The sequence below is a fragment of the Suricata suricatta genome, chromosome 5 (genome assembly GCF_006229205.1).
Source record: "Suricata suricatta isolate VVHF042 chromosome 5, meerkat_22Aug2017_6uvM2_HiC, whole genome shotgun sequence".
Lineage (NCBI taxonomy): Eukaryota > Metazoa > Chordata > Mammalia > Carnivora > Herpestidae > Suricata > Suricata suricatta.
The window spans coordinates 122,394,419-122,416,798 of record NC_043704.1 but is presented as its reverse complement, the minus strand read 5'-3'; the positions used below and the strand labels follow the sequence as shown (position 1 = coordinate 122,416,798).

The window sequence follows — 22,380 nt, the reverse complement described above, 5'->3', positions numbered from 1 at the left end:
GCAGGCTCTGCACTGCCAGGCTTGAACTCATGAACTGTGAGATCATGACCTGAGCCAAAATCAGATGTTTAACTGACTGAGCCACCCAGATGCCCCTCAGATAGCTTTTTTAAAAACTCATCAGAAACTTTTAAGTCCTTTTGAGCTTGCTTATCTAACATTTCTCAGTGCTTTTTAGCTGAAATCATGGATGAAAGAATCACTAGTTCTTTTGTAAGTTCTCTTACACTGAGCACCTTCATACCACTAACAGAACAGAAGATGTTATCAGAGAAAATCACCTTAATTCAGCTTTCTTTTAGCATGATAATTAGCATTTGCTGCTGTAATTAAAGCATCAAATTTAAGTCTTCTGAGATACAACTAGAATTTAGGAAACATTGTAGCATTTATAAACCCAATGATAATTAGTCTAAAATATTAATTTTTCTACTGATTTAGTAATGTGAATCTTTGAAAACAATTGATCTCATGATCTCTGTATAGTTATTAGCTATAAAAACCTTTTACTTTCATGTTTTGAGTTTATATATAGACTTAAAATAATATTGTAGTAAGATTTTTAGACTTATTCACAAATTTGCATATATTGTTGACCCTTGGATATGCTAGGGTCAGCGGTGCCAAACCCTGCTCAGTCAAAAATTGGCACATAGTCTTTCACTTCCTTAAAATTTAACTCCTAATAGCCTCCTACTAACTGGACGACTTAATGATAAGCAGTCAAGTATTTTGTGTGTTCTATGTATTATATACTGTATTCTTACAATAAAGTAAGCTAGAGAAAAGAAATTGTTATTAAGAAAATCATAAAGAAAATACATTTACAGTACTGTACTGTGTGTATTGAAAAAAATCCACATAGAAATGGACCACACGGTTCAAACCCATTGTTGTTCATGGGTCAGCTGTACTGATATCAATATTAAATACATTTATTTACATATATATTCTGGGGAGGGGAAGACAGAAAAAGAGAAGAGATTACTAAAGCATTTGTCTTCTAAGCTAATCCTAATTGTGTCTGAAATTCCCTCCCTGATTTATTAAGGAGCAAAAGTAAGGAGTAATATGAATTAGACATAAATTGTTGCCATTTCTTAAACAGGTTACTCCAAAACTTCTGAGGTATATCTTTTGGAACTTTAAAAACTTGGTGGCTTATTTGCTTACCACCCTGTGGATGTTGCCTTACTAGCCCAGGTTCATCGGTGTTGATTTGGCGAGACCTAAGAGAGATTTGATGAGAAACAAATGATAGTTCCTTCACTAGGTTCAGTCACTAATTGCTTCCTTGCAATTGTTTTTACACAATCCTATGTACAAGCACAGAGGAGGAAGAACTTTGGTAATCATTATTTGCTGCAATCCCTGGGGCAAAGAAATTGAAGGATTTAAAAAACTACAATAGGGGCGCCTGGGTGGCTCAGTCGGTTAAGTGGCCGGCTTCGGCTCAGGTCATGATCTCACGGTTCGTGGGTTCGAGCCCCACGTCGGGCTCTGTGCTGACAGCTAGCTCAGAGCCTGGAGCCTGCTTCAGATTCTGTGTCTCCCCCCTCTCTGACCCTCCCCTGCTCATGCTGTCTCTCTCTGTCTCTCAAAAGTAAATAAAAAAAAGACATTAAAAAAAAATTAAAAAAAAAACAAACTACAATATCTCGTAGACAGTAGGAAATAGTTATGTTAAGTAAATTGCATTGTGCTTGATCTTCTTCATAATACAGCTTTATCAGTACAGATATTCCATAAATGATATAGCTCTTTAAAAAAAAGACGCATGGGACGTCTGGGTGGCTCAGTCGATTGAACCTCTGACTTTGGCTTAGGTCATGATCTCATGGTTCATGAGTTTGAGCTCTGCATTGGGCTCTCTGCTGTCAGTGTGGAGCCAGCTTTGGATCCTCTGTTCCCTCCCCTTCTCTCTGTAGCCCCCAGCCTGCTTTCACTCTCTCTCAAAAATAAACATTAAAAAAAAAAATGCATGCACATGGGTATTTGTCAAAGTGATGTTTTGTAGTAGTAAAAGACTGAATATCTAAATGCCTAACTATAGGGCACTAGTTAAAGTATGGGTTATCCATACAATGGAGTAAAGCCAAAAAAGAAATAAGAAAGCTCTTTATGTACTGATAGGAATAATTTCTGGGATATAGTATAAAGGAAGTAAAAGATCTAGAACAATATATATATATAGTGCGTGTGTGTGTATACTACTGTTTGTGTTGAAATAGGTAAAGGATATACTTATGTATTTTTATATGTATGAAATGGCTTGAAGAATATAAAATAATCTATTAGTGTTAGGTCATCTCAAAGTAGAGAAACAGGTTGGCTAAATACAGCGATGGAAGAACAGTGAGGTACAAGGGTAGAGGTAGCACCCTGCCTACTTAGCTATTCTGCTAAGCACTACCAGTATTTAAATTAGGATGTTAAAATTTATATGGAAGACCAAAAAAAAAAAATCCCCTTAGTATGCTTACATGTCAGCTTAGGGTAATTTAGGTTTACCTTCACAATTTATTCTAGTTACCTACTTGTTACTAGGTGAGAAAAAAATGGGTGAAATTCTTAGGCCTTTTTTTCCCCTAGGCTCCCCATTATAGTTTCCACCACTTTCTTTATTTTGAGTAAGCCAGAGACTCATGGTTCAGATGAGACAATGCAAGTAAAGCACTTAGAGCAGTGCCTAGCACATAGCAAGTACCCAACCAATAACGAGTACCTGTAATTATAATTACAGATACATGGATAAAGATGAGGTAGGAAGATAGCACACTTTCACCTTGTGTCCGGACAGTGTCAATATCTTTAGTTCTAAAAGCAAGCCTGCGGAGCACCTAGGTGGCTCTGTCGGTTTTAAGCATCTGACTTTGGCTTAGGTCATTGATCTCATGGTTTGTGGGTTCGAGCCCCGCATCGGGTTCTGTGCTGACAGCTCGGAGCCTGGAGCCTGCTTCAGATTCTGTGTCTCCCTCTCAATCTTTGTCCCTCTCCCACTCATGCTGTGTCTCTCTCTGTCTCTCAAATAAACATTAATAATAATAATATAAAATTTTTAAAAATTAAAATCAGTGCCTAAGAACTGTGGCAACTTCAAAGCCTTACATACACATTTAGCTTCTGTTACTTTGAAGATCTTCAGTAAATTGCTCGGTAGAAGACTGATGATGAAAAATAAAATTCCTGAATTTTCCCATTTCTTCGGCTTCCTACTCTAAGAAATGATCTAAGAAGAGAAATGAGATGGAAACAGAAACCAAAATACATTCACCTCTCAGTATGGAGTGTTGAATTTTCCACCATCCATTACTCAAGCTTTCCTGATGTATTGAGATAGGTTAAGCTTCGGTGCAGGTCTCCTTGTACTTAATTAGTTTAGGGTTCCTCTGACCAGCTTAGCAGTCTAAAGTTGTACGAATGATTACACTGCCTTCAGTGGACATGGTGTAAGATTGTGCACATGAAATGTAGAATTGACGGTCGTTCGTTCTGTTGCTGTGATGGTGTGTTATTTAAGAACTGCAAAGGGCCTGTGCCTACTAGGATAGCTTCTTTGTTCCCTTCATTGCTGGGGGGGCGGGGGGAGTAAGGAAGCAGCAGTTCTACAGAGCTGGGATGACTTAAGAAATGGTAGCCATGCAGCGCCTGGGTGGCTCAGTTGGTTGAGCATCCAGCTTCGGCTCAGGTCATGTTCTTGCTGTTTGTGGATTTGAGCCCCACATCAGGCTCTGTGCTGACAGCTAGCTCAGAGCCTGGAGCCTGCTTCAGATTCTAGGTCTCCCTCTCTCTCAGACCCTCCCCTGCTCACGCTGTCTCTCTCTCTCTCAAAAATAAATAAAACATTTAAAAATTAAAAAAAAAGAAATGGCAGCCCCGTGTCTACTCTGCTTTGTTAGGATGGATTTATGCAAGAGAAGGGTAGCTGAGAATTCTGCATTGTAGCGAATGTGCTTTTCTACGTGTAAGTAAATGTTTTGTTGGAATGAATCATTACTCTTTTTAATGTACTGTTATATTCTCTTTTCTTACAGGGTCCAGATCATCAAACAATTTTATTTAACCATGGTGCAGTTCAAAATATTGCTCACCTACTAACCTCAGTATCTTACAAAGTAAGATGTTAAAAATTATGGCCAGATTTTTATACTTTACTTTTGGTTTCTAGAGTCTTAATCCAGAAGGCCCTCATATTTTATTGCTGCTTTGATAGATGTTGTAATCAAGAATAACATCGATAAAATTTTATCGGTGAAATGTTACGAGTATTGATTTACTACAGCATCCTCTTTAAAAATTTTTAAAAGCTACCCTTGCCTTTCCATTTTTTTAAGAATATGGATGTGGCTTCATTTGCTGTTGACTTTCACAGTTTCTTCTGCTCTGATGTCAATGCCAAAGCCGCATGTGAGGTGATGCCTTGAAGTGTGTTGGAACAGTGGCTTACTGTCAGAAAGGACTTTGATTTACCCCCAGTGACTCAAGCTTACAGCATATACCCACATGTAGATCAATATTTAAAATGCGTTCTGATTTGTATTTTGAGTTAAAAAGTCAAAGGTTTTCCAGACTTGTTAATTAAATTTTCTTCACTCTCTCTTATATATAGGTAAACAGCATCATATTATATAATCAAGAATTAAGTTAAAACTTGGGTCACTTGATTGTTTTCCAACGAGTAACTTACAGCAAATAATGGGGCATTGTCCTAATTTTGTCACATTAGGGCTGGTATGCCAGGACTTTATTGCAGAGCAGAGAGAGAAGTAGTCCTTTTTTGTTTTCTATCCTCTTGCACTAAATCTGATCTGCTCTTTTGGTCCTTAGCTGTATTGCGGTCTGCTAATACCTATGTTCTCCCTACTTGAGAGATCCAAAGTTTGATCTTGGTGAAGCACTCATAAGGATAGAAATGGGGAATGGACCCAACTTGAAATTAGCCAGAGCCTGGGAAAGGAAATCTATCCTGAGAGCTGCTTCGTCTGCCCTGTGCCACATGGAGGCAGAAAGCAGTCAGCACTGTCTCATGAAGAAATGATTGCTGTGGTTGCTGTTTACTGTCCCTGCGCTTCTCTGTCCTCTAGCTTCATAAACTCTCTCCATTCTCTTTTCTTCCTTGTTTTTGCTGCAACAAGCTTCCTTATTTACTGTAACAGATTATAGGTTGTGGAAGAAAAAAGGTTTTGGTGACATTGCTCTTTGTAATGTTTGCTCCATTGTCAGTACCACTGACATTTTATGTCTCACATTTTAGGTGCACTCATGCTGGTGTGCATATTGTTGCCAAAGCGAGGGACAGGGCTTTGTCACACTTCAGCTCCTTAGCCTGCCATGCTTGAGTTCTACACAGAAACATCATATGTGCACTCAGGCATGGAAGTGATGATGAGATGGATGAAAACTGAACAGAAAGAGTGAAAAATAATAGCTTTCCTAGGAGCTCCTGCGAATTGTAAAATATACTGTATGTGGCCAGGTGTTTGGCCCAGTAATCTAGTTTTGAGGAATAGTAGCACAATTCATAGGTGTTTTAAAAGTTAAATTAGTGTGGTCCTTTTCAGACTTTTACTGTAATTTTGCTTCCTCTCCTGTTCTCTTTGCCCCATCCCATCCCGTATATGACTTTTATAGCACACTTTTTTCCTTTTTTTTTTTTTTTTTTTAATCTTCAGTTCTCTGGTTTGTAGTTTGGGAAGAAGTATCCCACTTAAAAGGTAGTCGGTGACTAAATGTTACTAAGTTTTCTTTGTCTTACCAACATTGGATTTTATATGTTCTTTTAAATTTGATTGGGAATTTGTCTAAATTTTAGTTGCTTTTTTTCTTTTCTGTTACTTCAAAATTAATTTTAACTTCTTATAATTAAGTTTAACTTACTGTACCCTTCAGATATACAGGTGTTATTTTTATTCCCCTGAGGCCTTCTTTTAGTATTTTAAGCAGATTTAAATTGTTGCTTTTTCAGAAGAGTTTGGATTCTGAGACATTTAAAATTCATAAATGCATTTTTTGTTTGTTTATTCTTACAGGTTCGAATGCAGGCACTGAAATGCTTCTCAGTTTTAGCTTTTGAAAACCCCCAGGTATCGATGACCCTGGTAAACGGTAGGCTGGAACTTTCAGTGGCACCTACATGATTTAATTTAGGAACTTTGTAGATTAAAAGAACGCTTTACTTCTTGTTCTTTGCTTTATTTCTAGTTTTGGTTGATGGAGAGTTATTACCACAAATTTTTGTGAAGATGTTACAGAGGGATAAACCTATTGAGATGCAGCTGACGTCAGCAAAATGGTAAAAGTCAAGACTGTGGGAAGAGTGATAGTGCTTTGTCAATATGTTAGAGTATTTTTGGGCAGCCTGATAGGCTCACTTTCAGTCTTTGTCTTCTTTGGGGATTGTAGAACTTTTAAGTCTTGGGATTGTCACACATTTTATTAAATGGGCACAAGTGCTGTACTCCATTTACCACAGGCAGCACGCAGAGCGGCAGTACTCATGTAACGGCTTACACTGTCTCCAGAAAATTACTGTATTTCATTCTCAGCTTATTCTCGTTACTTCAGTTGAAATAATACAGAATTAGATCAGATTTAATGAACTTCCTTATGGTAAGGATTAAGACAAGAAAATATAAAGATGTGAAAATACAGAGTAAGAATTAGTTGAGGTTGATAACTAAGGCATGATTTCAGAGAATATGGCTTCCTCAAGTTTAGAAAAACAAAGCATAAAATTATAGAAATGTGACCGTTTATAAGATAGTTACGTTCTTATTAACACAAGTCTTGGCTCATATAATCATTCAGTGCAAGCCAATTCTGTAATTATCAATATATTAATAGATAGCTTGAGCACCTTTTCTTTGCTAAATTGATTGTTTTGTTCCAGTATTTAAGAATTTGTGGCTCTTTAGTATTTTGGTGAGAGTAAGGAATTTTCAGTAAATTCTTCATGGGTCATGAATTTTTTTTATATGAGTATATTGTATTTTTTTTGCTTGTTTGCTTTTTGTCTTCAAAACTGAGCATTTGCCTCTTTGTTAGGTAAATTCTCACATGGAACTGGTTTCAAAAAACACTGTAGGTAACAAGTCTTAAGATAATGATAATAGCTATAAACAATTCAGTTCTCTACAATCTAAGTAAAAATTTTATATTTTTTTACAGCTTTCTTGAGAAGCCAGGATATTGAGTGTTTTAGTCCTTCCCCTGTCCCCTCAGTTTTCTAAAGGAATCTAATTCAAAAAAGGAAATTGATTAATTTAAGTTTCCAAAGTGCTCAGTGTTCAGGACCTGCTTAGGGAGTACCAAGTAATTCTTATTCAAAGCCAGATATAATAGTGAAGGTAAATATTTTTCAGTAGGACCAGATCATTGACCCAGTTCTCAAAGCCATTGCTGGCAAACTCTGAAGAATTAGTAGTTAATTTCTTACAGCTAGCTCTAAGTGTTATAAGTGAAATGTTTCTTCTGTGATACTTATACTGTCTTTCTTGTAGTCAAAATATCCCAACTTCATTTCATCTTAGACTTTGTTTTTAACTTTCCCCTTTTTATTTTGGAAAATTTTAAACACAAAAAAGTATAGAGAGAGGTATAAGGAACTCCAGTGTGTCCAACACATAGCTTCAAAGTTTATCCTCTCATTAAGTCTTTATTTTTAAAACAATTTTGTGTGTATTTTTGAAAAATATATGGCTTACTGTCTATATATGTCAGTTGTTTTTGAATTGGTAGAACTTCATATGAAATAATGTGAAAACCTTCTCCCTCAAGATAAATAAGAATACCTGTCTTTTTTTTCCCCACATAAAACCTTAAAGGCAGGGAGTTTTTCTTTTAGAGCTTTAAAACACAAGCAAAACTTACCTTCTGCATCTTATTCCAGTTTAACTTACATGTGTAGAGCTGGAGCAATTCGGACAGATGACAACTGTATTGTATTAAAGGTGAGCTAATTAATTCTCTGTAAACACACCTGAACATTACCTAATCCTAAGTGTTATATATAAACATTGGCCTTCCCATTTCTTTTCCTTCTATTTCTTTTTTTTTAAATTTTTTAGTGTTTACTTTTGAGAGAGAGAGAGACACACACACAGTGTGAGAGGGGAGGGGCAGAAGGAGAGGGAGACACAGAATCCAAAGCAAGATCCAGGCTTCGAGCTATCAGCACAGGGCTTGAACTCAGGAACTGTGAGATCATGACCTGAGCTGAAGTCTGACACATAACCTATGGAGCCACCCAGGTGCCCCCATATGATACCATATAATTTTAAAAAGTTGGTTTTAGATATGTTTTGAGAGTCAAAGCGAAATAGTTCCTGTCAGACCTTTTTCATTTTTATTAAATCACAAGGATGTAGAAATTTTAAAAATATATAAAATTCAGGTGAAATTGAAAATATATTTTAATCTTTGATTTTCATAAAATTTACAACATAGTTTTATAGGCAACCACTTCACTAACTTTGCAGATAAAGATTTGATATCACTGTCATAGCAGATAATCAAAAGACATAATGAGAAAGAGAAGTGACACATGAAAATCATCAACATCATTGTGACATGTCAAAAGCAACTAGAACTCAGAAAAACCCAGTTAAGAGACTGTCCCTAAAGGTTCTAAGGCCTTGAGCCTCATTTTAGCACTCCTACTACTGACTGGCGTGGGCAACCTTGGGTGCATCCCTTATTCTTTTGGTGACTCATGAAAATGGAGGCAGTAATTTTTTTCATCTGTTTCATGGGATATTTTGAAGATAACAATATATTAAATACATTAAATGTCTTATTAGCCACAAAGAACAAGTGTAAATAAATTGATTATGTATCATTTTATAAGTGTGAGATTTCTCATTATCAGTGTGCAAAATGAACCCAAGGATTAAAGAGCATTAAGACTAATTAATGTTTGTTTAGTCTTTATTGAAGCAAGTCAATTATTTTTATGAGATCTGAAGACCCCCTAAGTAAGCAACACTGTGTAAAATTCTAAGGGCTTCCATGCAAGTAACCTTGGTTTATTTGTTCAACTGCTCTACTCCTCTGTTTGCTCCTTTTGGTAAACTAGGTTAATAGCGTCTTCTTCATGTAGTATTTGTGAATTCTTACTTCAGTAATCCATGAATTCATGGTATTGATAAATGTTAGTAACTGTTCAAAAGAAACTAAGAGTAAGGCTTTCCTCTTGGAAACTTAGGGTTGTATTATAAAGTACACACTTGCCAGATAGGAAATCAATAGTGAACAATAAAGTATTAAACTCTATGATAAAGATATAATAGAAACTTAGAAAACAGCCAAGCACAGTTGTGTTGATTACAATAATGGAGGAAAGCTTTCTGTAATTAGAGCATTTCAGTTTCCATGTCCACGTTATTCTTTATAGTGGGTTCATCAGTACCCATGTGCTCAGTAAGTTTAGCATTCGACTTCAGATCAGGACATGATCTCATGGTTTTTGAGTTTGAGCTCCCCATTGGGCTCGCTACTGTCAGTGCAGAGCTTGCTTCTGGAGCCTCTGTCCCTCCCTGGCTCGTGCTCAACATTAAAAAAAAGAAGAAGAAATAATAAATACATAGGATTTTTTTTTTTTATCAAGGACCTAATATAGATAAATTACCAAGACCAGCACTAAGATTTTTGAAGGACCTCAAGTAAAATTGAACTAGTCGATCTAGTCATTCTAGGGAGTTATTTGGAAAATGTAGTAACTGTGATGGATGCATTTACTCACATTATAGGAAAATTCATGGAATCTGAGTAATGGTAAGATCACTGAATTTTTAAAGTTGTATTTTGCTTTTGCATCTGTAGGTATTGATCCCCAAACAAAAAATAAAAGTCATCCCATCCATATTATTCACTAAGGAAAAGTGCATACTTTTTCTAAGGCAAAGTTCCTCCTGATTAAACTGCTGGATGTCTTTTAAGTAAATAAATACATAGATGGGGCAGAAACTTCAGACATGATTTGTTAGGGTTTCTTAATGTCTTTTGTAAGTTGTACAATAAAGTTTCAATTTTATCCATCACAAAGGCCTGATTAGAGTTTATATTAATGCCCTTCTATTGTATGATTAGATTTAATGTGCAGCACAAATGATTCATATACATTGAACTTGATTTTACATTCCCAAAAAACTCTTCTGTGAAAGTCTTTATTTACACATTTGATGACAAACATGACTGCCACTATAAATGAGTCACTTTATGCTCTCCGTCAAGCATTTACCTTTACCACAAAGCCAATAATTAATTTCACTACCTTCCAGACACTGCCTTGTTTGGTTCGAATGTGCAGTAAGGAGAGATTACTAGAGGAGAGAGTTGAAGGAGCTGAGACACTTGCCTATCTGATTGAACCAGATGTCGAGCTACAGAGAATCGCTAGCATAACCGATCACCTCATTGCCATGCTTGCTGATTATTTCAAGTATCCCAGCTCAGTGAGTGCCATCACTGATATTAAAAGGGTATGTTCTGTTTTCCTTTTCAGCAGCTCAAGCAAGGGATTTTTTAAAAAGGTTTTCTTACTGCTCACAACTTTGCACCAGTTGATAATTACAGTTTAAAGTCCTTTTAAATGAAAGAATGTTTTCATATATTTGATAACATAGATGATGTTTTCTTGCTTTTTGAATCCTGTTTCATGTAATTACCAGAAATTTTTTACTAAACAGGAAATCAGGAAGGAAGAAAATTACATCCCTAATTCCCAACTAAAACCCCAAATATGGGATCTCTAAACTGGATGTTGATATTATATCATCATGATCTAATCCTGTTAAAGTTCCCAGAATCATCTCTGTTGCTATATACTCATTTTTTAAGTCAAGGGTGTTCTTCTGTGACAGGTGACTGAGTGGCCTTATTTTACTCTCCACCATTGTCTTTCTCTTTCACTGTCTAACTTGTCTTCTTTTTCCTTGCTTCAGTTTTATATTGTGCTTTGGGCCTGCTAGTCAGCTAATGCACTATTTAACCTCTAGTTTGAGACCATCAAGAACCAAACTGTGCTTTTCTCAAACTGTTTCTCAAATCATAAGTTCCTGAGAATAGCTAGATGTTTCTTTTGACGTTGTTCTTCTCAGCCTGTTTGTCATATCCATTTCTCTAAGCATAAGAGAACAATATTCAGATAAAGTTTTTTTAAGGAAGTCATGGCAGAGAGAGCAGTTGTCTCCTAATTAGTAACCAGTACTGTTTCATGAATGTGACTATATTTTTGATGCCAGTGGTCCCAATAGTAATTTTTTAAAAACTTTCCTCTTGACCTTTCTCATGCCCCTGAGTTCCCCAAAACTTCTTTTGGCAGGCAACTGTTCATTTGGCATTTAACATAGAAAATAAAATGAGCTCTTAAGGGTTTATGTTTCCTCAGTCTCAGAAAGGCCCCAAAGTAACCTTCACTGTTACTAGTATTAGTCAGGTATACTATGTGTTAAAGTTAGTGCCTGCTCTTTGTTCAGAGGTATTGTTTGTGCAGTACAGATGATGGGTTGCATTGAACAAGCTACCTTGTCTGTTTTCCCTCTGTTCACTTCCTCACACCGACCCAGTATCTCGGGGGTATAAAGATCCATGAGCAAGTCCTAACCATGGCTTCTTGAATACCCTCAGTTGACCGTCCAAGCAAGGTAAATGGGATACTCTGATGTACAGGAGAGTGAGGCATCATAATTACAAGAACTTGTAGCCTATATATGTATAAATTATTTAACTAGTATATGCATATAAAAGATTATTCCTCTGTTAGGGCTTTTGCATTTTATTTCCATCATAGTAAAATGAGAATAATAATTTTTTAATAATCTTTTATACCTACCCTAAATAGTAGTTTGTTTTGTCATCTGTATTTTTGATGATGGAATGTACAGTGGTTTCTGACCTTAAAAATGTAGGCACTAGACCCACAGTGGGAAAATTTTGCATGTTAATAAATGTGTGATTTTCATGGTACATGTTAATCCAAGTCAATATTCTAACTATATGTTATGACTAGAAAGTACTTAAGACTTTAAGAGTAGATATTTCAGAACTTATACATCAAAATGAATGTTGTATATTGGGGAGTTCCTCCCATAATCCATCAGTGCCTGCTTTGATGAAAATATTTTTAGAACTACTGCTGTTGTTGTCACCCTAACCGATGTTACCCAGCTGGGTTTATTTCCCCATCTTCACGCACCACAGTCCGTAACAGTTAACTTAAAACTCTTAGATGATGGGGATATATCATTGTTAGGGTTTTCTAGCTAGTATGCCAGTTAGCTCTTTAAGAAGTTTCATAGGAGAGTCTCAGAATGTTATAAATAACACATATCATTGCATAAAGGTGAACCTTTCAAAGGCAATTCATTTGGAGTGGTAGTCATTTGGATGAATTAGTTATAAAATTGTTTACATTACTGATAAACTTCATATACTTACTGATTTGTATGTAGTCATTGAAAGTGTTGTGAGAACATGCTTCTATTTCACGTTTACGGTAGTTTAGCAACAAAACAGGTGTATGTGAGAATTCATAATTTAGAAAGCCAGCTGTACACGTGTAAAGTTAGCATTGTTTCAGGCAAGTAAGTAATTTTAATAAATGTACAAAAAGCCTCAGGTAATTGTAATAGATACATAGCAGTCATTACCATGGTATACTGTTTATTAAGGATTTTCACAAAGGTTTCCCACTTTTCTAAAATCCTGGAAATGCTGAACTTGGGCCAGCACTTCTCTTCAGGTTTAAGAAAGTCTTCTAAATATTCTGTAGCAGCATTGAAGTTACCAGCTGTATTCAGGGCTAGAAAGGCATGAGTGTGTCTTGTTCTTGAGGAAAGCATTTCAAAGAGCTGGTGTGAGCAAGCATCAGTGACACTAAGCCTACCATCTGGGAACACTGAAAGTTCAGGGCTCAGAGTTTCACAAAGGTCTTTCATATACTGTACTGGTGTCAAACGTTACGGTGTTCACTTTAGACAGGAGCACTGTACGCATTCCAGGTCCTACTGACAGAAACACAGCACTGGTTCAGTCATATGTGAACAGAACCCACAAATAACCAGGAATTCAATGATAGGACTGATATCTTAATAGTGGTTAAAATTTTTTCCAATTCAGTTAGCTTTATTGAAAATTAGATGCTTGGACTGAGTTGCAATATACCTTTTGTTCCCCCGTCCATAGCTTGATCATGACTTAAAACACGCTCATGAACTCCGCCAGGCTGCATTCAAGCTCTATGCCTCTCTAGGAGCAAACGATGAAGACATCCGGAAGAAGGTGAGTCTGGGAGAGGGGCGTCCCCCAGTCCTGACAGCCAGCAGGCAGGGAGTGACGTCAGCCTGAAAGTCGTGGTGAAGAGCACTAACAGTGACTGTTTGAATATAATAAAGCAGAGTGACTAAAGGCATAATTGAAGAATGAATGGGACCCGGATTTGGGGGGTTGTTTGTTTGTTTATAGAATATAGAGTGGCATGGCCATGCTGGAATGACAAATAACTGGCGTGCTTTTTTCTGTCATTAATATGAATTATTATGTTGCACATTTTTGCATGTGTTCTGATAAAAATCAATTCTAGCACTGTGAAGCTTTAGACACCTTGAAAGATCTAACACTAGAATTGTAAATGTTATTTATGGAAATACTTTCCAATGCCATTGAGAAATTCAAATCCTTATTGTATATTGTTCTTTGATATGTGGCTTAGTTATGTTTTGGTTTTTTTTTTTTTTTTCTACTGTGCAAGTTTGATGTGAATAAAATCTTTGTGGAATAATGATTTTATGTTTAGTGAGTGGTCATCTGAATTTTCCAGTTCCCCAAAAATGTATCACTGGTATAGCACCTTATGTTACTACAGTCTAGTCTAACACTGAATTCATGTTCTTTATGATAATAGTTCTAAGCAGGGACTAAAGTATAGTGGCAAACTCTGACCTGGCTGTCTCCACAAACCAAAGGCTGGAGTTTCCCACTCAAAAAATTGTCAGATAAATTTTATACATGGCTTTTAGGAACATCAGTAAATTAATCCACATGTTCTGTCATGATAAATTACAGCAGAAAGAGCAAACTGAGCACTATTTACTGAACATAACAGTTTACTTAATCTCCCATGCATAGCCCTGTGAGAAAAATCAAAAAGTATTAGGAATTTACCATGATTCAGAGAAGTACTTTGGGCTTGTAGAGAGGGAAGGATGGAATAACTGTAGGTTTATTGAAATAAATTGAAAAGGAACCATTATTAAAGAAAATAGAAATAATTAGATATGTGAGTAGCTTTGATTTAAAAACTCAGTGCAAAAAACACAATTAAGCTGAATGTTTTCCATGTACCTCAGTTTAGTTCACAAGATGTTTTTGACTTGAATTGTTTTAGTAAATATCTATGAAAATCCCTTTTGACACTCTACCTTTCATTTGTCATCTATTACTTCAAGGCAGACATACTAATGACAATTCCCTGTGTCTAAGCATGATTTATGGATGTTGATGCTGATATGATTCATTCAGTTCAGGTACATGGTATATTGCAAAGGAAGAGGCTTTTATGGCAACTCATAGATAAAACATTTTTAAAAATTGACATGGATTGTATAACTTAAATACGTAATGATTTGTTTGGGGATGGTTATTAGGCCCATTGGAAAGAGAAGTAGTTTACCTATTCTTTTAGCTCAAGAAGGCTGTGCCTTGGACTGAAAGGGAGATAGATAGATGGACCATAATGGGGGAAAGTAGGATGTCCATTTGTACTTTTTTGTAATTTTTTGTTAATAAACTATTGTTTTGGAATTAATGACTTAATTTGTGAAATCATGTTTTAGAAATACTTGGAATATAATAGTCTGATCAGTAGTCTATTAAAACTTGTATTCATAATGTGTATAATTTCCTGGCAAGGCTAAATCTTGATAATTTCTGTAGAAAGATGACAAATAAAGAATAAGTTATAATTACTATAATTTTTTTGTGTGGTAAAGAAAAGATACTGTGGCATTCTTATGTAATGGGGGTTATAGAGTTTTTAGGAAGATATTTAATCCTGGGAAATTAAATGTTTGGATACTTTACAGTTTATAGCAACTACTGAAGAGAGAAATTGTCAAATGGAAAATATATAATAATTTTGTGATAAAACTGCATGAAAATGATTCTTAGGAGTGGAGAATCCTTATTTTCAGTGTATAAAACATGGTAAATGATAACTCTTTTGAATGTGTTTATTTCTATTCTGTTTTTTTGTTAAAATTATCTGGGTAGATTTTTATTTGCTTTCTTCATAAAATAGTTATTTACCTTTTACACTTATGCCTTATAATCTTTGATTGTATCTTTTTTTGGTATAGATTCTTGAAATACAATGTTGCTGATTGTTTTATTTTTTAATTCAATACTTAATGCTTGTCAAGGTGAAATTTCACTTACTGAGTTAATTGAGTGGAGAATCTGTGAAAGAAATTTCAAGGACTGTAGAACTGTTCTCCCCACCCCTCCAAACAAAACCAACAAAAAGACTTTTTGTTTTAGGATAAAAATATGAAGTATTAATTTGGTCTGGCTTTTAAATTAAAAATAGGAATGTAATTCAATAAGTACAGGAAATAACAAATATCCCATTACCATATAATGGCCAGTGAAAGAAATGAGGCAGAATGAAGAAGACAAAACTAGAGCAAAGAGGTAGAGACCATGAAAGGTCTACATAGCAATAAAGGAGAAAGATAGGGGCCTTCTCTCTTGATAGAGTTAGTCTATCTTACTGCTTCTTAAGAGTTCTAAAGGCCTGCTTTTCCGTTTCTCAGTCCCTCTCTCCGAGGTAGACAAAATTAAGCTAAATTTTGAATATGACCTACAGGTCAGAAATTTACCACTTCTGCTTTGGAGCAGTGTTGGTGGATTCCCATTACAAAAAACCAACTATATGAGTCTTTGGAACCTAATGAGCACTCAATAAATATTTGTTGAATAAATATAGGAATGAAAATATAGAAACCATACACAGAGTGGTATTTCCTTTAATATGCTTGGATCTTTCTGTATTCTTCCATTCAGAGCAAAGTTGGTATTCTGATTCCTGGCTCTGCGTTCTTTATTACTCTGTGGCATACTTAGAAGTGTCCTGATTTCCCACAGTGCCCTGTTAGAAAATGAAGGAAGGTGAAAAAGTTCTGCAGGTGAGAGTGGAAAATACTACTGTTGTAACATGAAGAGGGAGAAGCCCAAGAGAATGTGAAGGAGACCACTGAGCGTAACAACAAGTTTGGCCTGGCCATAATGAACTTAGAATTCTAATGCAAGGGTTTTGGTCAGAGAAAGCAAGGACAGAGGTAGCAGTTGAAAGCTCAGTGGAAAAGGGTCCAGAATACATTAGCAGGAAGTGTACTGACAGCAATGCCAGGTAAAGATTAGCTGTCATCCCTGCTGTGGGCAGAGTCTAGTTTCTAACGATAGCCTTTACAGCGTGTTAATGCAAAGAGGCATATGTTCAGTTAATGGGACAGTAAAAAAGGAAGAAGATACCTAACAAATTACTTCAGGTACTGGCATCCCCAGTCAAAACTCCAGTCAGCAGTTAAGTCATGTAGTAGATTAGAGGCAGCATGGCAAATAGTCCTGTAATTATGAAGCCAAATCCTTTCTAACAAAAAATTGCTCTTATGAAGACCCTCACTTGTTTGCTACCTACCAGTCATCAATTAGGTTGGACATTTAAATGGATTGTCTCACTTTTATTCTCTTCAAGGAACTAGAAGAATTTATCAGAAACAAAGTATAAATTGAGGAAAATGGGAAGCAGTAAATATAAATTAAAACTCGAGGAAATTAATAAACTTAATAAGATGTGATTTTTATTTTTGATAAAAATAAGACACATTACAAATGTTATAGTACTTATTGTACCCTTTGCTCCTTTGAGGTACCTGACTAATAGAGCTTTTTAGAAAGTTTTCCTCTTGGATTTTGAGTACTTCTATTTTAGTTGCGGATCCCTTTTAAGGAACTAGAATGTAAGCTCCATGAGGGCAGGGATTTTTTAATGTTTTGCTCATCACCATATTCCCAGCATCTACAACACTGCCAGGTGTATAGTTTGCACTTAATATTTGAGGAAGAAATGAGTGAAAAAAATGAATGGACAGTTGGATGAATGAACCATATTGCAAAATTACAGTATTAAGCACCCTTAATCCAATTATATATGGCCTCTCTGCATTAAGAACTTTCATAACTTTATTAGCAGTTACACAGGTATATGAAGAGTTGAACTTTAAAACACAGAAAATCTGTATCTCATTATATAGGCAAGGAGTTTCACTATACTTAGCACAGAGAAAATGCAAGAAATTTAGGAAGACAATCCCAAAATGTGCCTTCTCATTTTGATATAGATCAAAGAGAACATGTTTATGGTGTGGTAGGTAATTGGTTAATTTTGAAATAATTTTTACCATTATTTCTTAGCTTTTTATCCTGTCTAATGTATGAGGTAAAAAATGTATAGCATTACAAGTATGAATCTGGATCAGTGTTATACCTCTGTGTAAGATATTATCTTCCCTATTAATGAATGTCAGATTTTTAATTCTACATAGATTGATAGAACTGCCCACACTGAATAAACATTGCCCAGTGGGTAGAGGGAAGGGGAAAGCAGAGGTGAGGTAAAGAGCAGTAAGACATAGCCTTAAAACTCATCATTTATAACAAAACCTCAGTAAGTCAGAGAAAAGTTAGAAATGGCCATTAAGAATTTGCTAGGGAATCAAAGAATTCTTAGGAGTGAGTTAAAATGCACGTGGTGGTATCAATATAGCTGACCTTGAATTGATTTGGAAATTAATATTTTTGTTACTTTTAATTTTTTCTAAATGCGTTTTGTATTTTCAAGAATTAAAAACACAAACTCTTGAGTTTTTGCTCCTTGTTGGGGGAAAAAATCATCTCGTCACAGATGTTTTACATGTTATATGTGAAGAAAGTAGCCCAGGGTGAGGTGTTTTTTCTTTTTAAACTGAACTGTGGGGGGATTTTGTTTGTTTTTTTGAAAAGGCAGACGAAAATAAGAAAAGGAAAACAAAAATGAGAATTTGTTACTACCCATTTTTTCCTAGCAAAGGAAGTAGTATCTGCAGGGTCATTGTGGGGACAATTTCTAATGTATTTAAAATATTTAGCATGGTGCTTATCGGTGCTCAATAAATGGAAACATTTGTTAGAATATCTTAAATGATTTCATTGGAAGATTAAGATTAAACATATTTTTAAACATCTTAGAGAAGCTGAACAGCATTGGGACATACATTTTTAAAAGTTCGCAATGAAGATAGTGATTTTATACTATAAATTTCCAAAACTGCTATTCATTCTAGTTAAAAGAATATTTATATTTCAGAGGCACAAGCTTTTTTTTAGTTTATCTCTCATTAATGATGTCTTTTTACTCTTAGATTTTAAAATACTGCTTTTCAAAACTTTTACTTGCTGTAACTATAGCATGTTCTCCAAAGCACCAAATATAATATTTTTTTGAAGTTAAATAGAAAATTACAATATAAATCAGTAATGGGTTAAAATCATAGGTAAGAGAGGCCTTGAGAAAAGAAAAGAGGCCAGATTCTCCCTCACTTTGGTTATCTAAGTATTTCTGTCCATAGTTGCCTTAGAGGTCATTTCTCCAAAGGGTCATCATTTGTATAAAATCTTATCCCAAATACAAATGTTCAAAAAGATTTTAAAGTATGTTTATAAATATAGGCCGGTTTTTCTTACTGTCTTTCTGCTATGAAAAACTTGCCTAAACATTTTGCTTTTGAATATTTTTATCATCCATTGTAGCTTGATTTTATTACTGGTTTGTCTTCTGGGTAACAGTATAATTATACCAAGAATTTATACTTTTAAATATATTTGCAAAGTTCAGTAATTTTAAATGGTCGTTTAAAAGGCAGTGTCAAATTTCTGTATTTGCCTCTGCCATGAAATTGGGCAGATGCAAGGAATTATTTCTGAGCCTTACCCTGCATGTTGAAGCAAACGCCTTGAACATTTTGAAGGTTTTCGACGGTACCGCAGAAGTAGCACTCTTCAGGACTTGTCTCTGCTATTGAGTAATAAAATTCATGCAGAATTCAGAATTCCTTGACTTAATCTGTGGTTAAGTTGTTAGTTATCTTCTTAAGGCTAATCTACCAAAGAATTTTAAATGAACTCTACAGCATTTTTTCATGATGGTAAGTATTTTTAATGAGTTAACTGTGACCATGTACCAGGTTTGGCCACTTGCCCACAGTATTGAGACCATTGGCCTTCAGCATACTGAAAGAAGCAAACCTGGGAGTGATAAGTCTATATACATAATAGAGGTATTTATAAAATGAAGTAATGAATTTTTATTTCAGAATTTCATTAAATGGAGACATAAAATTGAGTATTATATTATTAGTTGTGGTGCTGTAGTTGCATTAACCAACAAATTACAATTCTTAAAATATGAAATATGGGTTAGTTCTTTTGTTAGTTGTGTACAATCTAATTATTAAGACATACCTTAGAAACCATGAAATCTTTATTAGATCTGTAGAGCTGAAATTGGTAACTTAGTTGGGTTTTCAGAACATTCTTTCTGGAAATGAATGAAATGTTTGGGATGATACAATATTTATGGAGTAGTAGACCTTGAGAAAATTGAGTTTGTGGTTGAGGAACCAGGACCATTGCTGCTATACTTTTCCCCATGATTATAAATGCTAGCATAGGGCTTGGCAAACAGTACCCTGTAGGTACTTATTACCTATGTAAGAATCCTATAACCTGCCAGTTCAGAATGGTTTTTGCGTTTTATATGGTTGGTGGGGGGAAAAAAACAAAAGAAGAGTATTTCCTGACATCTGAAAAGTCAGTTAAATTCACATTTGTGTCCATCAAGGTTTTTTCCCCTTTTTTTCAGCTTTATCAAAATATAATTGTCAAAATATTCATAAAGTTGTATTGGAATATAACCATATTGGTTTGTTCATGTGTTGCCTATGGCTGTTTTGCACTACAGTGGCAGGTTGAGTACTTGGTGACATGATCGTATGCCACAGAGCCTAAAATATATGCCGTCTGGCCCTTTACCGAAAAAGTTGGCCCACCTTGTGCTAGTAATGCTTGGCTAAGTATAAATGACCATAAACCAGTGTGGTGAAAAACCGTGCTTCCCATTTGCCTCTTTGTAATGGGCTACATAGAAAGATAGAGCCATACCAAAGCCAGGGGAGGGGGAGAGGTCAGTTGTCTAATTTCCTGAAAAAGAGGAATTATCAAATGCTGATGATATGATATTGTCACTGGATACTTCTCTACATGTTGATTCCCTTGTTTGAATGATTTTCGTATATAATGGACCTCAAATTGGATAATAGCTATGTAGGAAATGTTACTAGATTCTGTGTATTGGTTAGCCAAGTTGCCTGAATAGGATTTTTCACCATCTCAAAGAGAAAAACAAAGATCCAGTTCATATATTAAGCAAACATCTATTCAACCTTCACAACATATGAAGCATTATGTTACATGGTTTGGGGGCATACAAGAATTTTATAACTCAGATACTTACATCAAGAGATAACCTATTTAGGAAACCTAATTTAACATCACTACCATTTATTGAGCATTTGTTGTGTGCTAGACACTGTACTAAGCATTGGCATGTTACCCCCTTAAACCTCCTATGAGGTAGCTGTTGAAGATTAGGAAATCAGCAGTGTGACCAAGGCCACCCAGACAGTTAAGTGATAGCACCTGTATCGTACCCCAGTCTCTGACTCCAAAGCCCATGCTGTTAACCACTATTTTATTTATGTAAAGCTAAATACCATTACTAGAGCCAAATTACAGTATAAAAGGGCAAGAAAATTCCCAGGAGAATGTGTAATAGTCTAAAATAGTTGAAAATGCTTTCATTTGAGAGAACTTAATAATTGGTATTAGCTGGTTGCAAACATCAGATTCAGAAAATATGTCTTTTCTCTCACATAGTTTTTGGTACAAAGTGTGTAGTGAAATGCTATAATTATTTCCATTTATTCATCTGGCATTTGATATATAGCTCCTCCTGTGTGCCCAGGAATGAAGAAGACTGGCATGTGCTTTTAAGAGCTCACAATTTTTTTTTTAAGAAAGTACAAGCAGGAGAGGGGCAGAGAGAGAGAGAGAGAGAGAGAGAGAGAGAGAGAGCGAGCAAGCGAGAGAGAGAGAGAGAGAGAGAGAGAGACAGTGAGAGAGACGGAGAGAGGGAGACACAGAATCTGAAGTAGTCTCCAGGTTCTGAGTTATCAGTACAGAGTCCAATGCAGGGCTCAAACCCACAAACCATGAGATTATGACCAAAACCAAAGACAGATGCTTAGCTGACTGAAACCACCCAGGCACCCCTAGGGACTTACAATTTAAAGTAGTTAAGAAGATGAGACATTAATTGCTATGCAGTAATTCCAGGACCTCTTGTGTGCAATAAAAAACATTGTCCACATTGAAAGCCAATTTTATCATGATCAGTACAGCCAGATATGATTAAGATACAGTTGTTAAAATAGCCTATTATGAATGAGTCTGGAAGAGTCCGTCTTTTATATAATAGTCCATCTCAAATAAGAGTTTATTTGGGGGGAAAAATGGTTTCTTTGAAAGCAACTTCACCTTCTCCTTCCAAAGTATTAAAATCAGTTTCAGAAGTTTTGACCCACAGAATGAAGGATCTTCCTATATCTGTTCTACTACATCAGTTGGAAATGTTTTTCTAAGGGAACTGTCTAGATATCACATTGTAAATTCATGTTCTAGAAAGGAAGCATCCAGAATTAATGTCACACACATACTGTTTCAGCTTTTTATTTTGTAGATAGCTTCCTTATAGAATAGATTTAAACTTAAGGCAGCTTTTTGTATCTTCTGTTAATAGTTATCTGCTGTTAAGCTATAATGTTCTTTTTTTCCCCCATAATATTTTATTGTCAAATTGTTTTCCATACAACACCCAGTGCTCTTCCCCATAAGTGCCCTCCTCCATCACCACCACCTCTTTTCCCCCCTCCCCCTTCCCCTTCAACTCTCAGTTCATTTTCAGCATTCAGTAGTCTCTCAAGTTTTGCATCCCTCTCTCTCCCCAACTCTCTTTCCCTCTTCCCCTCCCCCTGGTCCTCCAGTAGGTTTCTCCTGTTTTCCTGTTAGACCTATGAGTGCAAACATATGGTATCTGTCCTTCTCTGCCTGACTTATTTCGCTTAGCATGACACCCTCGAGGTCCATCCACTTTCCTACAAATGGCCGTATGTCATTCTCATTGCCATGTAGTACTCTATTGTGTATATATACCACATCTTCTTGATCCAT

General features: G+C 35.7%; 1 protein-coding gene across 3 annotated transcripts in view; it reads left to right on the top strand.

Moving 5' to 3' along the window:
- The window catches only part of ARMC8 (armadillo repeat containing 8), a 108,553-nt gene that overhangs the window by 47,999 nt on the left and 38,174 nt on the right, over positions 1–22,380 (top strand). For all 3 annotated transcript variants that reach the window (XM_029940203.1, XM_029940202.1, XM_029940204.1), the window contains 6 exons: positions 4,035–4,115; positions 6,030–6,105; positions 6,202–6,292; positions 7,889–7,949; positions 10,278–10,478; positions 13,183–13,278. In XM_029940203.1, the coding sequence (XP_029796063.1) occupies positions 4,035–4,115; positions 6,030–6,105; positions 6,202–6,292; positions 7,889–7,949; positions 10,278–10,478; positions 13,183–13,278 (606 nt within the window). The remainder of the gene's footprint in view (positions 1–4,034; positions 4,116–6,029; positions 6,106–6,201; positions 6,293–7,888; positions 7,950–10,277; positions 10,479–13,182; positions 13,279–22,380) is intronic.